General features: G+C 42.0%; 1 protein-coding gene across 1 annotated transcript in view; it reads right to left on the minus strand.

Annotated features, from left to right (window-relative positions):
* slc41a1 (solute carrier family 41 member 1) overlaps positions 1–15,548 on the minus strand; it is a 29,725-nt gene extending 14,177 nt beyond the window's left edge. The window contains exons 1-3 of the mRNA XM_017714797.2: positions 15,355–15,548; positions 13,495–14,615; positions 7,412–7,519 (exon numbers count right to left, since the gene is read on the minus strand). Of these exons, the coding sequence (XP_017570286.1) occupies positions 7,412–7,519; positions 13,495–13,962 (576 nt within the window). The 5' untranslated portion in view covers positions 13,963–14,615; positions 15,355–15,548. The remainder of the gene's footprint in view (positions 1–7,411; positions 7,520–13,494; positions 14,616–15,354) is intronic.
* Positions 15,549–17,209: the final 1,661 nt, after the last annotated feature.

Consider the following 17,209-nt stretch of genomic DNA (forward strand, 5'->3'; position numbering starts at 1 on the left):
AGAGCACAGCGGCCTCTCTCAGCCATTGAGCCGAGCTCACTGTGCAGTCTTTCATTATCTTTCAAAGGAGTAGTAGTACTTCTGCACTTCCTGCAAAGCCCTTCACTTCGCCGCAGTGAGAAGACAAAAACAAATTACATATTTCGAGGCTTGAGCGAGAACGTCTCAGCAAATCAGATCATAGCGAGTGAGCCTTAGCTTGCCGCAGTAAGTGAAGTTGGACTTAATGAGCTTTCCGTTCTTTTCTCTTGATTGGTCACAGTGGGACACGAATGAAACAGCTAGCTGCCTCTTTTTATTCGCACGGCCTCGCCGAGCCGAGTTACAATGACAGAATATTAGCAACACTGCTATATGACAAATGTCCCTGGCAGCTGGACAAAGGAAAAGTAATGCGAGAGAGGCCGTTTTGAGGGGGGAATGGCTTGTGTGTATGCGTGAGGCTCCTTGTACGTGTGTGTGTGTGTGTGTGTGTGTGTGTGTGTGTGTGTGTTGGGGCCCAGGGCTCAGGAGGAAGGAGTTTTTGAGCTGGTGCCAGCAGTACACTGCTCACAGAGGTGACCCCACTTCACTGGTCACGGCGCCTCTTCCGCCGAGAGCTTACGCACAGCGTGAAGGGAAAAATCCAGCAAGTGCACGGCTGCTACTGTAGCTAGCGCTCATCTGAAGCGAACAGCCAACTGCGCCTGATAAGAGGCGAGCCAGCTGGTTGAGATAAAGCAGCGGGGCAGGTCACTTTGCGTTAGCCAAGGTGGGGGGGGGGTAGGAGGTCTGTGTGACCCACGCCCCCGCATACAGTGGCGATAACCCCTGCACTGACGGAGGTTCTGCCAGTGCTGCTAGATGTGCCACGTAGCCACAAGCCCAGTTTAGTGCAGAACTCTGAACTGCTGCTTAGATAAAACGTTGAGGGACCTGGGAGAGGGGACCAAAATGCTGCATCAATTTTGCCATCGATTATAAATTATCAGAATAATAAGCAATAAAGAACAGCACTGTGCAACGTCAGAGGCCACCCTGCTTTAGTTTAATCACTTCATTTATTTCAATAAGCTCATTTTTAAAGGAGGTATTTCTGAAGAGGTTAGGCAGAGGATGATCCACTTGCATTTGTAAACACTCCCAGCACCGTCCCCATCAGATAAACAGCACTGAAGGCTTTCATCTCTGAGAGAGAGGAGAAAATCAAGCTGCTTCAGATCTGAAAACATCCACAGGTGTTTCTGTCCATCCTTCCACTCTGAGAAGACCACTCAGCGCTATGGGTCTGAAAGGATGTGTAGCTGTTCAAGAAGCTGTTACTGAGAAAAGCAAGCGAACAAGAAGCTGATGGTGCTCTCAGAACAATGGACTGACCACCCCGGAGTTCAGACCTCAACACCATTCAGTGTGTTTGGGATTACTTGGATCATGAAAAGCAGAAAATGCAACCAACTTCTAAGACTGAACTTTGAAAATGTCTTTATAAAATCACAATTTTTCAGTATTTATCATCTAAGCTTTACCTTTATTACAGCATCTGAGACTTGCTTTCAGTTTTCTATTCAGTTGTTAAGGCCTCTTTGTAATTTCCTGTTAAATTATTGTTTTCTGCTATTGTTTTTAACCCAACGCTGAAAAATGAACGTCCTTCATGGCCACTTTGACTGGAAATGAAACACACGAAGGCTGGTCTCTGACTACTGCTCTACTGTTCTAACTTTCTTCAAAAAGTTCTTCCACTTATACTGTACTGCATGTACATATGTACGTAATTCTGAAATGACTTGTGACGAAATCTATAATTGGATTATGATCAAAATTAAACTGACTCACTTTGAGGTCAGAGATTTACACTCCTAGTCAGGGACCTGAAGACCCAGGCTTTGCCCTGTGGAAGCCCCTGGAATATTCACAGTGTCATTAACATATCAGGATGAATAATACCCCAGTCAGCTGGGAGGTTAAACAGATCAAGGATAATAGATAGGCCAAGCAGGATAATAAGATAGAGACATCCTGAGTCACGAGCAGCTAAATATATCTGGAATATTCGGGAGCAGGAGAACGAATCAGTTTCCGATAACAGTGAACTCTCAGCACTCCAATACAGGGCAAAGCATAATGTCCTCAATGTTCTGATGGATAATTACAAGACACACCGGTCAGGCATATCATGACCACCTCCTCGTTTCTCTGCTCACTGTCCACTTTATCAGCTCCACTTACTGTATAGCTGCTCTTTGTAGTTCTACAGTTACAGACTGTAGTCCATCTGTTTCTCTGATACTCTGTTACCCTGTTCTTCAGTGGTCAGGACCCCCATGGACCCTCACAGAGCAGGTACTGACGTGGTGGTGGTGGGTTAATGTGTGTTGTGCTGGTCTGAGTAGATCAGACACAGCAGTGCTGCTGGAGTTTTTAAACACCTCAGTGTCGCTGCTGGACTGAGAATAGTCCACCAACCAAAAATATCCAGCCAACAGCGTCCTGTGGGCAGCGTCCTGTGGGCAGCGTCCTGTGGGCACTGATGAAGGACTAGAGGATGACCGACACAAACTGTGCAGCAGCAGATGAGCTGTCGTCTCTGACTTTACATCTACAAGGTGGACTGACGAGGTAGGAGTGTCTAACAGAGTGGACAGTGAGTGGACACAGTGTTTAAAAACTCCAGCAGCACTGCTGTGTCTGATCCACTCGTACCAGCAACACTAACACACCACCACCACGTCAGTGTTGCTGCAGTGCTGGGAATGACCCACCACCCAAATAGTACCTGCTCTGTGAGGGTCCATGGGGGTCCTGACCACTGAAGAACAGGGTAACAGAGTATCAGAGAAACAGATGGACTACAGTCTGTAACTGTAGAACTACAGAGTGCAGCTATACAGTAAGTGGAGCTGATAAAGTGGACAGTGAGCGTAGAAACAAGGAGGTGGGCATAACGTTATGTCTGTCTCTCTCTTTTTGAGAAAATGATCTTCTCATACTGCAGACAATAAGTGTTGCTGCAAAATGTGCAAAATTTCCATAACAGCAGCTAAAAGTGTCTCGATTAGCTGTTAAACCACAGCTAAAAATGCACACGAGTGAAACGACAGAGCAGCCGAACTAACATGAAACAACTTTCCCCGCTCACTCTGAACAATGGGCTATTTTCCAAGAAGAGAAACAGCAAAAGTGGTCAGGTGAACTTAATTCACGCTGATCGTGGGATTAGTGCTTTTTTATATAATAAGAGCATTAGAAATGTACAGTGCTATTAATCTACTGGTAATTAGAAGTGGCCTCTAGAAAAAAAAAGTTAAGCCAATTTGTACTGAGTGAAGCAGATTTACTGTGCAATGGAAAAAGCAGGCAAGGTCGTGAGACGCGCCGTCTTTTTGTCTTGAGTGCGATGGACTCAACAAAAAGCTCCTTTTTGCACTTTCTGCGCACAACTACTCACAAGCTGTCATAAACATAAGGGGCAGCTTGTGCTGTTTAAAACTTCAATTGCTCATTTCCAGTGTTTGATCCCAGCTTCCAAGAACACACAGGCTCATATTCAAATGCATCCTGGCTCTGGAAGACGTCTGCACCCTAGACCCTATTAAACAGACAGGCGATGTGTGATCAGAACAGGATGAGAACAGAGCATTTTACTCCTAAACAGCACAAACTCACATCGTGAGCCGACCTCCTTGTAGCACAAACAGCTCAGCCAACCGGTCACCTGCTTGAAACAATTAGAGATTTGAAATATCCTGCAGGAGTCGGTTGAAGACAGACGGACTGTGCCTTCATCTGACTGCAACAGATCAGGTCTTAGAGGACAGATACTACTAAAAACACAGCTGGGACCGTAGGTTTCTTCTGCTGTGGCCTACTGATTAATTCATGCCTTACCTACGAAATGTTATTGTCCCCCCCCCAAAAAACAAAACAAACATACAAACAACAACAACAAACAAACAAACCAACCAACAAAAACACAATTTTTTTTTTTTAAATGTGCAGAAGACAGCAAAAAACATTTAATGCAAATGAAGGTAATGCATTTAATAAACATCTTAACATTTAATGCAAATGAAGGTAAAGTGATTTTGCACCATGCAGTTTTTGGGGCATTTCCATCGGTTCATTCTTTGGGTTTAAATGATGTTGAAAAACAAAATTCGCAAAAAAAAAAAAAAAAAAAAAAAAATTATTTTTTTTCTTTTTTCAATCAGCGGTGAAATGTTCCTTCACAGCGTTGCTAGGTTGGGCACTTTTACTGGCAAATATTCCATCCCCCCTCATGCAAATCTAAATCTCAGGTTTAGAATGTGCCATTCATTTCTAATTACGTTTCATCTGCATGCTTGTGGACGGTCACACCATTTATTTATTTGTAATCAAGACAATATTGTCGTGGAGGCAAACGTGTCACTGTAGTTTCCAACCTGCCTAATTTTGATTGGCTACAATAAATCGTCCAGCTAGAAAGAGCATTTTAACCTGGACACTCAGTTACACCCAAAACAAAACACTGCTGTGGTCTGATGCGAGTTGCTGCTGCATTTTCTCTTTAGATTGAAAGGAATTTCGGAATTTCTGCTTACGTTTGGTAAAGCCAGGAAACCAGGAAACCCCCCTTTCTGATGATGCATCTAGAAGGTGGGATGAACTTTTGAACAACAACAACTGCTTTAGGGTGGACATCCATTAGCCTCTATAGTGGCTATACTAGTAGTCACTTCTTTATTGCTGTGCAGAGATTCCCAACGGTTGCATTATTTATTTGCATAATGCATGCTGGATATTGAAATGAGAGAGGTCTGACACAATAGTAACACAAGAATCATGAATTTTGGCAAACCGAAAAGTCTACAGAATACTGCATAACATGACAAACAACAAATAAACGCTAGTTTTAGGCCAGAATGCCCCTTTAAGCCCAAGAGAATCTCGGACAATCCCACTTTATCACTTTTCAGGACTACATAACTTTTCAGGAGAAGCAAAAAACAGAGTTTACTTTTAATGCAAGTCAATGGAACCAGATGTCTTTTCAAGTATTTCTGGGTCATTTCTTTTGGTTTATTCATCATGAAATTTATACACATGGTAAAAGGAAACATGTTTTTTCAAATGATGTCAAAAAACTGAAAAACAACAAAATTGGAGAAACAAGGTTTTGTTGCAACAGCAGCGATATGCTTGTATATGCCTAGAAAGATTCTACTTCTGGCCTTGTGAACTTATTTTGTCCAGGCATGCCCTGAACTGCTTACTTTATTTAAGACATTTTGCACATTTCAAGAAAGAAATATGATGCGTATCGCCGCTGTCGGAACAAAACCTCATCTCAAAAACGGCAACTTTACAGGAGAAGGAAAAAACCTACATTACTTTTAATGCAAGTCAATGGAACCAGACGTCTTTCCAAGTTATTTTGGGTTGTTTGTTTTGGTCCATCCATCATGAAATTTATAAACAATGTAAAGGGTAACAGGCATATTCAAATTATGTCAAAAACTGAAAAAATGACAAAAATGGAGATACAAGGTTTTGTCCCAACAGCTGCGAAATACAACAACAACACTATAGACTTCCTCTGTTTCCTTCTCTTTTTATAACCGTCTTCTTTTGTCTTCATATAGCGTTATGGTTTATTGGACCAAAAACGTTTAAACAAAAATACCATTCAAACTCCGTCTGCTTTGAGCCGAAGAGCTGTTTTTGAAAGCTGTGGTGAACTCCCTGCGCTCCTAATAAAACTAGGTGTTACAGCCATTTAGTTTTTCCTACTTTGGGCCCTCACCTCTAACGCAGACTAAGGACCTTCTATTCATGGCAATTAGTCACTTGGCTGTGAGTTTCTGCATACCAACTGGGTACAACAACTACTCTAGGATCAAGAAGTGTGGGTGGACTGCTGTAAAGACGTGTCAAGATTATACGCGCAAGCTTGTGGCGACGACCCGGACGAACCCAGCCCGTAGGAATCTCTGCTTTAGCCTCAGACACCAGCAGCCCAGGTCTATATTCAAGTTCTGGTCAAGCTATTTGGAACAAGTGGAGAAACACCAGCAAATCTAGGGCAAGTGGTAAATTCATGTGCTTCACAGGATTAACGTGGTTTCAGCTTTTCCCCCCCATGTACTATATGGTTTGCCACAGTCATCTATGGGCTGAACAGTAACCACTGGCCTAGTTTCTACCTTGCTGCTCCACATTTCTACAATTACAGGATGAGCCACTGATAAACAAGTTATTACAGGGTGTTCAGGCAATGCCCACGTTTCCTTTATGATAAGAATACAAACGGATCACTGTCAAATGTTGACAAAACCTTTCCTCATATATTAAAAGTGACAGGTTTTTGTGGCCTGTTTATTCCAAGTAACTGCATTAATATTTTTTCTTTTCATGTCTACTGTATTGGTTTTGTTATTTTTGGCTTTTTTTTTTGCAAGTTCTTGGTCATTGCGGTAGCTTTTTTTTTTATTAATTTGTTGACTATATTATCATATTTTTGATAACGTTCATCTAAATCTAAAAATATATAAACTTTGTTAGTTCCTAGTCAATAGGTTAGCATTTACATTACAAAATATACTGTACTAGCTATTTTTTTGCTTTTTTAGTTATTATTTATTTCTTTTTTTTGTATTTTTTTGTTATTGTATATAAAATATCAGCTATATATTTGCTACTGTTCATCTAAAATGTGTTTCTTTTTCTATGTTTTACTAGCCAGTGTATTAGCAGGTTACGTGATTGTATTTGCTGTATTAACAGTTTTTGTTATCATTAATCAAAAAAGGTCGTCATTATTTTTGCTAGTTCCTAGTCATTAGCATTTTTAGTGGCCTTCACAACACAGGCCAGGCTTCGATTCCCTCCCTGGGCAAGAACACCACAACAGCAGCCTGTGCCCAAGACGCCTCACGCTACACTTACCAACCTCTGTACCAAGATAGTCATTGTATTATATCAGTATTTATACTAATAGCAGTATAGAGTCACAAATTAAGGATGACCCTGACACCTTCACATAAACAGGCTCTCAGCGGTCACGTGCTTCTCCTGGAAAACACCACTAAGCTGCAAAGTTCAAGCTAAAATCATCAACACGTGAATAAGAAGAACAAGAAGGACAGGTAAACAGTCATAAAAATATGTACTACATCCTGGTGTGTGTGTGTGTGTGTGTGTGTGTGTGTGTGTGTGTGTTGAACCAGTCTTCAACAATGTTGCCCTGTTCTTCCGTCAGGTATTAGTACTGGCTCAACTGAACATGCCACTCAACATGTCAGTGATAAACTGTGCTGCCTTCAGCACTGGAACTTCTGTCGCTGTTTGCCTTTGAAGATAAGGCACTGTCAGAGTAGTCAGGGAGAGACTGTCAGGTGTCTTCTGGTAAAGATAAAAAAAAAACCCCCAGAGTGTTTAAACTGTTACTCACTGCAGTAGAAAGTCTAGAGGCCAACGTCATCTCCAGGTTCCCCTTGAGGCCCAGAAGAGCAGGCACCAGGATGAAAACCTCATTTACCTCGGAGAACACCTTCCAATGCTGCAGGGGAAAAACAAGAGTTTGTTTAGGACTCTTAGCTCATTCCACAAAACCGAATGCACTGTTAACATTTCTCAGAACGGTGGGTTCAGTGGGTGCAAGTGGATGATGGATTTTCCGTGACCTTCATTTACCACGGTATTGATTCAGTGTTGTAATTTGATATGACTCATCTGCTGGACATTCTACTAGGCAAACACATCATAACGGAAAGAGGCCGGACTTCCAGAATAAAATACTTTAAAATATAACGCACGGTTTCTCAACATGGACCAAACACACACACAGTGATTACAATATACGCTACTGGTCGAAAGTTTGGAAACACTTGCCATAACAACACATTGCTATCCTTTGAAATACAATAATAATTTATACAACATAACCAAAAAGGCACTTTTACATGTTTTATTCAATATTTTATTTTAGGAGCGAAATGTTACTCAACACTTTTAACCCTAGACTTCATAATGAAGATTAACTATGAATAAAACAACGAAAAGTATTATGTAATGTAAAAAAGATATTTTTAATTATTTACTTACGTTCATTTCTGTGAAGATATCTGACTTTAGGTTTGTTTACCGCTTCCTAATTATATGAATTACTTCCATTAAACCAAAATGTTTTTAACCTTTCTTCTGTTTGCAATCAGTTACAAATGACTAGCATGATAGAATAATAATATACTTTTATCTGCATCTAAATTGATTTTATATCATTGAAAACACTGAAACCAAAGATTTTAATGGCGATTCCAAACTTTTGAATGGAATAGTATGACTTAAAATTTATTAAAACATCTCAATTTAACATGTTAAGAGCATAAACATTACACAATACTGCCTTGATGACAGAAAAGCTGTTTTTGTTAAGACCTATATCAAGGTCGATCAATATCATGGGCATCACGGTATATCAAGATAGATCAAATCATGTACCATACTCCATATTAATGTATGGAATATTTGGACAGTACGTTGCCCAACTCTGTTTTTATGGTTTTGACAGTAAACCCTCTCCTGACGCTGGATTCAATAATGGTATCTGACAAAGGCAAAATCAGGGCCATCAGTCTTCGTGCCCATTTAAACCCCGTCCAGCCTTTATCCTTACGAAACACAGGAGTTGATGACTGTGGTATCTGGCAGCCGGTTATTTTTCAAGCAGGCTCCAGCGCCCAAGATGCAATGCAGCAGCAGTCCGAGCAGATCGATACATGGAGAAAGTGCTTATCTTTAGAGCCCGTCCCACTGGCGCACTGCAATTACAGGCCTGACACCAGACAACCAAATCAATGCAGGGGATTCATCAGAGCGCAGAGACGGGAGAAAAGTGCTAAGCTAACTGGGCTAAAATGAGACGCTTAGGAGTAAACAAAAAAACAATCCTCCTAAAAATACGACAAAAAGTGCTAGTTAAGGGTTTTACACTGGGCTGCTTCCAACAGGCGTGGTTTAATGCCTTTTTTATATAATCCCAGCCTTTGGCAGTGCAGGGACCACTTTTGGAAAGAAGGAAAAAAAAAAAAAAAAAAAAAAAAAAGTCCCACATCAATTGAGAATTGGCCATCTGCCACTTTGGCTTTAGTTTCCTTGGACTGAAAGCCCCTCTACTCTTGCACTGCTTCCGAGATATATGATGTTGTCTCCAGGGAACAGTGCGGCCCTGGCCAATGCCTCCACAAGGCCCGAGTTTCTGTGAACTCGATGGACAGCAGCGCAGGCATGCAGGTTTTGCGGGCTCAGATTGCAGCCACTCTAAAGCTCAGCATATATGGCCACAGAGGAATTCGGTGACGCACCACCAGCAGAGGAGGTGGTACCAGCAGTCATGCGGCCAGCGCAGTGCCGATCACCCAGCACGGAAAGGACCTCGGGACATGCCGCGTAGAACTAGGCTTGCTACCATCATATAAAAGCTGCCAATTCATCTGAACCTTTGGTGCACAGGCACTGTAAAGACAACTTATACAGTACAGGTTTAAATATGATAAACGAGACACCAAAGGGTGTTTTTATGTTTGATTTACAGACATTTCTGGGAAGATGTTATTAAATTCACTGAAATCTAGAATTATTATTGTTTTTTTAATTAAAAAAAAATGCTCTTAAAGATTAAACATGAAGAAATAAGAAAGACTTACTAGACTTTTTTTACAAATGATCCGAATATGACTACCCTGCTCTCACACAGGGCTCAATCTTATGAAAACTGTATGACCGATATTGATTTCATTTTAAAGATAATTTAATAATTTTCAATAACATTCTCCATTATTATTTTGTACGGTGTAAAAAAAAAATCAATCCAGAATGTATAGTTAAACATTGCTTTCCTGACGGATTTGAGTGTTAATTAATTCTCCCATTTTTAATCTTAAACTCAAATAAACAGCAAACAAACAGCAGAAAAGTCATAAAACATATGGTTATTGCAATGCTGGGGGGGGGCGGGGGTGCTTCAAAGAATTCAGAGCCTTTGTGTCTCATGTTAATTCCCTCTGACAGGTTTTTTGTGTTGTATTATTGTTGTAAAGGTTAGGCTTGCATGCATTTGAAGTCTTTAATCTTAACCACAATGGTGTTGTGTGTTCGTTTCAGCTTATATTCCTGTAATTTAAATGACCAAGTAGTGGCTGTCAAGCTGGGCAGTGTCCAGAAAGCAAATGTGTTTTTCCCTCACGTTACAATATTGAGTGAGTTGTTTCTTATTAACACTTAATTGGCAATTTACCGATTAATCGGCAAGGTCCTCGATATTGACCCAATACTGGTCAACTGATATATCGGTCTTGCCCTAGCTGGGTACGATTCAATGAACTAAGGCCTTCATTCTTCCAGCAGCTGGGCCACAACACAAGGGCGGCACATCCTGATTACTGACTGCTGTTTTTCCACAGGAAGTCTAAGACAGAATCTTTCATTCTGGTTTGGACTACAAAACAATATTGCAGTATAAATAGACAATAAAAACCCCGCCCCCTCTAAAGAGGCAGTCCAAAGTAAAATACACTCTCAGATCAAGCACCGAAGGAAGGATAGCGTCTCCCGTGACCCGTGGCTGGAGAGGACGGCTGCCGGTGCTTGTTTGTCTACACTGATTCCTGTAAGAATGAGGTGTCAGCCTGGATGTGGTAGACCCAAAATGGCTTCCTGTGGGAGTGCCGAGAGACTGGCTGGTGTGAGGGCCTGTTTCCCTACTGGTAAAAATAGGCTGACCCACAGTAGGACCCAAACTGCATCTCTCTGGCGTTCGTCCGGCCCAAATCGCCAAGCCACTTTACAAACAAACATCTCCGCTATTGTAGGCTGCAAGGGAGGAGACAGTCCATCTACAGGGAAATCACTGTCTCACAGCCGAGTCACCGCTCAGCGAGGGAGGGGAGAGTTTAATCTTTATAAATTATGGATATCCTACAGCCTGGTTTAGGGCCAAACCACTATACGTCTAGGTCAATGATATACAATAGATTCCTGGGTCTGAAGTATCGGCTGAACATCACTTCCAGGAAAATAATCAATGAATTATTCACGAAAGGCACTGCAGTACTCCGATTTTCTAGAGTTTACAGAATCACAGGATCAGGTCCAGCTGGAGTTAAGGCCCAGTGGTATGGAAATTTCATCACCAATACCAATTTTTACAAAGCCATAACATCAATCAATTTATCGACCCAACGATATATCGGAGCTTCCCTAGCTAGATCTATATACATGTCCACCTAGTATTAGCAGGACTTCTTCTCAGTTTACATTCTAAAAGGTGCTAGTGTAGGCACATCTGACTGAAGGTGACAGGGCTGGGAGGCGTATCAGTATGAAAAAAAACAGTACTCGAATAATCACAGACGGCAGCACTCCAAAGAGTTATTCTTATGAACTTGTCAATAAACAAAATTAAACATTTATACAGCTATTTACATGGTCAGGCTTCCCTTTTCACTCTTCTGATGACTGATGACTCTTCAACTTAGTAAATGTGGCATAAAACCTATTTATTGGGGTGGGAATCTATAAGGCACCTCAAAATTCTGATTTCGGATCAGTGTGCCAAGATGAGACTCTAAAATAATTCTCAATGCGATCCAGTTTTAATCTCTATAGGCCATTATGGTTTTATTCTGCATTTGTCATTAACACGGAGTGTTTACTATGCTTAGGCCTTTACATTGCACACAAGTTGTCACCGGTTTGTGTTAAACAGCAGGGAAAACAGAGTATTTATAAAAATCCAATTATTTTTATGAATCAATTTTGCACCCAAGCAAATTTGAGTTCATATCACCCAATCCTATGTCATAAGCACAAAAACTACTAGTCCGCTTTAATCAGCGTCTCCCTTCATATCAGGCATGAACTGATAGGACAGCCCCAGAATCCAGACCCTGCTGTGTTGGCTCTGAGGCAAAGGTTTATTTAAAGAAATACCGGTGTGTGCCTGATTGCTTCTTGCTCAGACTGTGATCTGACGGGACTGCAAGCGGTGCACAAATCCACTTCCCCTCTGCTTTGGTTCCAGTATGTGGGCAAAGACAAATCAGCCTTCAACTCACACGGCCCATAAACAAGACACTGGCCTGCCAAGGCTGGAAGACTTACACAATTTCATTATTGCTTCCTTAATTACACAAAAAGCATCATAATACTGGATTCAGTGCAGTCCTGGAAACATTACGGCTTGCGATGAAGCGTAAATGGCATTAGTCATCTACACTGATCTTTATCCAATCTCACGCAACCAGATCCCCCAACCTTACAGTCACAGAGGTCCGACCTCCTGAAAATATAGGACTTGTCATGCAGGATGGAGCTGTTATTCTTATGCAGTCGAAACGCAACACGGCTCACACCGAGTCAACAGGAAAGAAAGCAGGCAACTAATTACAATGTACTGAAATCCCTCTCGCGCTCTCGCTCTCTCTCTCTCTCTCTCTCGCTGTGCCTTTTAACATCCTGAGTTGCTCTCGGGAGCCGTGCTTTTCATGAGTTCCCTGGATAGTTGACTTGCCCCATAAACAGCCCGCATTCGATCAGCGCTGCTGCTGAAAAAGTAAACATAGTTGAAAGGACTGCACTGTGCGAACGATGGCAAACCAACACTACAGGTGTTAAAACGCAGGACTTACAGGAACTGCATGTTGATCACGAGAAAAAAATAGTTATACAGTGTCAACTCCTGATGTTTCTGTTCCAAAACAGCATTAAACAGTTACACCCTTCAGACTTCCAATGCTGACTGGACACTACTGTTAGTAAACGAACATTACAGGCGACAGAATGAAACATATTTCTATATGTCAAACGCTGCCGTCTCTGCTTCAGTAATACTGTATTATGTTCTACCAGCGTGCTGCAATGCTCTAAAGCACTGTACGATCCCGACAGGAGCGTGCTACCGAGGAGCCTTCTGCACGGACCAGCACATTCTAAGTGCTTGTATGGCACAACCTGTTATGTAAACACCGACACCCAATATCTGTCCGTCTTTTTATACAGAACCATATGCTAGCGGAGCAAACAGGCACACAACACTGAGAAATTCTGATTTTGGATGATGCGTATCGGCAGAACCCACACAGATTTGGCATATTCCACAAACAAACAAACAAACAAACAAACAAACAAAGTCCCAATACTGAGCCAGGTTATAGTGATTGGCAAGATGAAGGTCATACGTGCTTCTGAATCTCTTTCAATAATGGCAAAATTGACCATTTTGTACAATCACTCCCCCTATTAGACTTTAAAGAAGTGTTTGTCCACTTAAGGTTACAAGTGCATGTGAAATATATTTTTTTTTTGCGTCATTTAAAGTTTGTAAAGAAGTGATCATCTGAATAATTTACTTACACCCGCTGCATTTAACGGCCACGAGTGCTTATATCATCTGTTAGAGCTACAAGTTCTGACGCAACATGCCTCGGGCACTCGTGCCTGATCAGGGGTCAGTGGATACAGAAGTGATTCACTCACTTGAACTATGTCGAGGACCATGCCAGCGGCCACTGTTCCAAAACCCGCCAGCAGGAAAGGGAACACGACCTGGAGTCCGATGGAGAAGGACGTCTCCTTCAGTGGAACCGGTGGCACCGGGCTTTGGTCCGTACTTGTGTCGTCACTTTCGTTGCTTTGGCTGGCGTTCTCCAGGAGAGCGTCCTCTTCCCTCTGCCCCTTGGCATTGGCCCGACAGTCAATAACCACCATTTCGGTCCGGTCACTTTCCTGCTCGGGCCGGTCCGAGAAGGAGGTCACCTCTGTGAGCTCGTACTCTCCGGCGTTGGGCTGCCTCTCCTCTGGGTCGGTGGGCAGTATGACCGGATGGACTGACCCGTTGGACTGGTGGTAGGCTGGCGGCGCTCCCTCCTTCTTCATCTCTATTATTTCTGTCCCGGTGGACATGTCGGTGGACAGTTTGTCTTGCTCTTTCGACCAGAGTACCATGCGGAAGCCTTGAAGTTTAAAGTTTAGAATAAAGAAACGGAAAGAAGAAACAGACTGGACGGCGCTTTCACAGCTTTCCTTCTGACCAGAGTGATTTCGACTGATCTGCGCGGTTGCTCTATCCCATAGAGGCGGCTCCTGGCCCCTCAGCTCCTGTCCTGGCACTCTTCGTAACTACAGGTTGAGCAAAAGAGGCAGGTGCATTACCCCTCTCCGGGCTTGCTTAAGATCCTGCCTGAACTTGGGCAGCATACAAATTATGTTCCCCATTCACTACAGTCGTGTCGTTTAAGACAAACGAACGAGAGAAAGATGCATTTCAGCCGAGGCAGTCAATAGAAGCAAAGTCCGAACAGACGGTTTCTCCTCACCGCAGGCAGAGCTGAGGTCTCACCCGGCGAGCGATGATCTGCACACGTTTCTCAGTCTGAGGGAGATTTTTTTTTCTTGCCTTGATTCTGGCCAAGTCTTCTCTGAAAGTCTGAAAGGTCCCCCAGCAGCTCTGTCCAGTCAGCCTGGCCTGTGGCTCACTTTACACCACGTGGTGCTCGGCGACTTTCTGAGATGTATTTAAAGGTCTGTGGAGCCAGGCTACTATTACAAACCCCTCAGAAATGCCTGTGTGTGATCAGGGCGACTCGTCCCGACTTCACCTGCCAAGAGGAAATAAAACAAGGACACCTTATCAGCTCATGTAGACAGAAAATAAAAGTTCAGCAGTGGCCAGTCCTTCTGTAAAGGTCTTTGGAAACAGGTCCAACGTTGGCTCAGTAAAAACAAGCCCTCAGAGCGGAGTTATGAGGCAGAAACACTCCTCAGGGAACCCTCCAACCTGTACTAGAAATCACAGGCCACCAAAACTACTTCATATAAAAGATAACTCGCTTTTCTCTGAGCGAGCTTTCCAGCTACAACCTGCCCAAATGACCTCCAGCGCTGAAACCAAATCCCTACTTAGTAGTCCGATCAAACACAGCCCAACTCTGAACGGCGTAAATTAAAACGGGCTGCTGCTGCTTCGCTTTATTCTCCTCAAAACAGCACAGATATCGGAATAAAACCATTACACGTTAGTGTGAGGAGGCTAATACAGTCTGAGGAGTAACCTGAATACACACTCACTCTATACAAGGCCTATAAAAATAAAAAAAGCCAAACGAGGGAGAAAAACAGGCTCAAATCCACCTCAGCTTACAGGCACCCCGCGTTTTTTGTTAGCTAATGACATTTTCTGCCCATTTCAGAGCACACAATTCTCATACACTGTGGAATATAGCTGATATTAATTTTAATAAGGATAATAACTGAACTAATACTGAAAGTTAACCGGCTACAGAGACAATGGGGGGAGAAAAGAGCCGGTACTGAGAGGTTTTATTTGTAACCACCTACCTCAGACACACCGCGGTGCTCCGGCTGAAGCGCTGAATGGAGAGCTTGTCATCCGCAGCCGGCATGCGCGTCTTATATGTAGGCTTGTCGCCCCGGACCTGGATTAATCAGTAACCCCCCCGGTTAAGGCTGCCTGTCACGCCCGCCCACGGTCACATCTCTGCGGCTGAAACGTCGTGAGCACCGAGCATCCACACGACCCCACGGAGGAAGTGACTAGGCGGGTAAAAAAGCAAAGAAAGTGCGTTATTTTATTTCTCCACCCGCATCCCGACAGGTCCCGCCTTCTTGCGCTACGCCTGGCTGCTCGAGTCCTGATTGGCTGACAGCTCACACTCACGAGCTGACCGACCAATCAGAAAGAGGCGGGTAAAGCAAAGCACGGTGTTTTGTTTTCCCGCCTGTATTCGGACAAGCCCCGCCCTCGGCTCCAGAATTGGGCGGCCTGCTTGTGAGCGTGAACCCTCCAGCCAATCACAGAGCAGGTTTTTCTTGTTGAATCTTTTAATTTTGACTTAATAAACGAACATTTTATTCATAAAATAAATTCATTCTCTCATGTAACATCAGACACTTTCTTCTTGTGAAAAATGAACATTTTTCCTGTAAAAAAACAAAAAAAAGCTCCGCCTCCTGCTTGGATTGTTAGTTCATGCTGAACTGTTATGCATTTTGTTTTGGAAAAATGTGATATTTTCTGGTAAAATTGTTTATTATTTATGTTATTTATTTATAAATTTATTGTAAATTATAAAAAAAAAACTAGCCCCACCCTGACTATTGGCTTCTGTTTTGGTGTGACTTGCCATTCATTTCCTGAGCCGCTTTGCAGGTTGCATATTATACATATTATATATTATATCAGTATTAAAAACATCAAAATGTAGGATGCAACATACATGTGTGTACAAATTTTTGATTGCCCATAGCACATATTATAGTTTTATCTCATTCAGTAAATTCTTAACTTTCATAATTTCATAATTTCATAACTTATTACAACAGTAATAGTAGTACATTGGAAATAGTGCACTAGAATACTAGTGTATATTGTGCATGTGTGTATATGTTCAGTATATATATATATATATATATATATATATATATATATATATATATATATATATATGTGTGTGTGTGTGTGTGTGTGTGTGTGTGTGTATTTAAATTCTATAAGGGGCTACACACCTAAGATTTTCACTCTCCTTGCACCTGTGTACATGTGATGTGATAGTAAACGTGATTTGATTTGATTTGACGTGATTTGATTCTCACAGCGAACAAACTTCTGCACATTTTAATGCACAAATATTGTTTAAGGACTGATTTGTACACATTTTATGATTTTTTTTGTTTTTTTTTTTGTCCAATATGTTAAACAAATAGAAACTGTGCTCTGAAAATTGCTGAAAAATCCATATTTATGTTTGTTCCCTGTAGAGGACGTGTAACGTATTTTACCAGTAATCAATAAAATACTGTATGTAATCCACAGGAGGCAAAATTTGAAGTAGTTGTAATTCCTTTGCTGAAGAAGAACTTTGGTCAGTGGTTGCACTGCCCTCTTGAATTCAACTTTAGTGTCAATAATAATAATAATAATAATAATAATAATAATAATTTATATAGCACTTTTCACAAACCCAAGGACACTTTAGATCATATATTTAAAAAAATGAAGACTACAGTTGCTTTGAGGTGCACACATTCAGTTATGTTATAGATTATGAGGCCTGTTTGTACCCCACACTTTGAAATGAACTGTGTGATGTTATAAGGGCTCAACACTGACAGCGATAGATAGATAGATAGATAGATAGATAGATAGATAGATAGATAGATAGATAGATGGATG

Source organism: Pygocentrus nattereri, chromosome 21, assembly GCF_015220715.1.
Source record: "Pygocentrus nattereri isolate fPygNat1 chromosome 21, fPygNat1.pri, whole genome shotgun sequence".
Classification (NCBI taxonomy): Eukaryota; Metazoa; Chordata; class Actinopteri; order Characiformes; family Serrasalmidae; genus Pygocentrus; species Pygocentrus nattereri.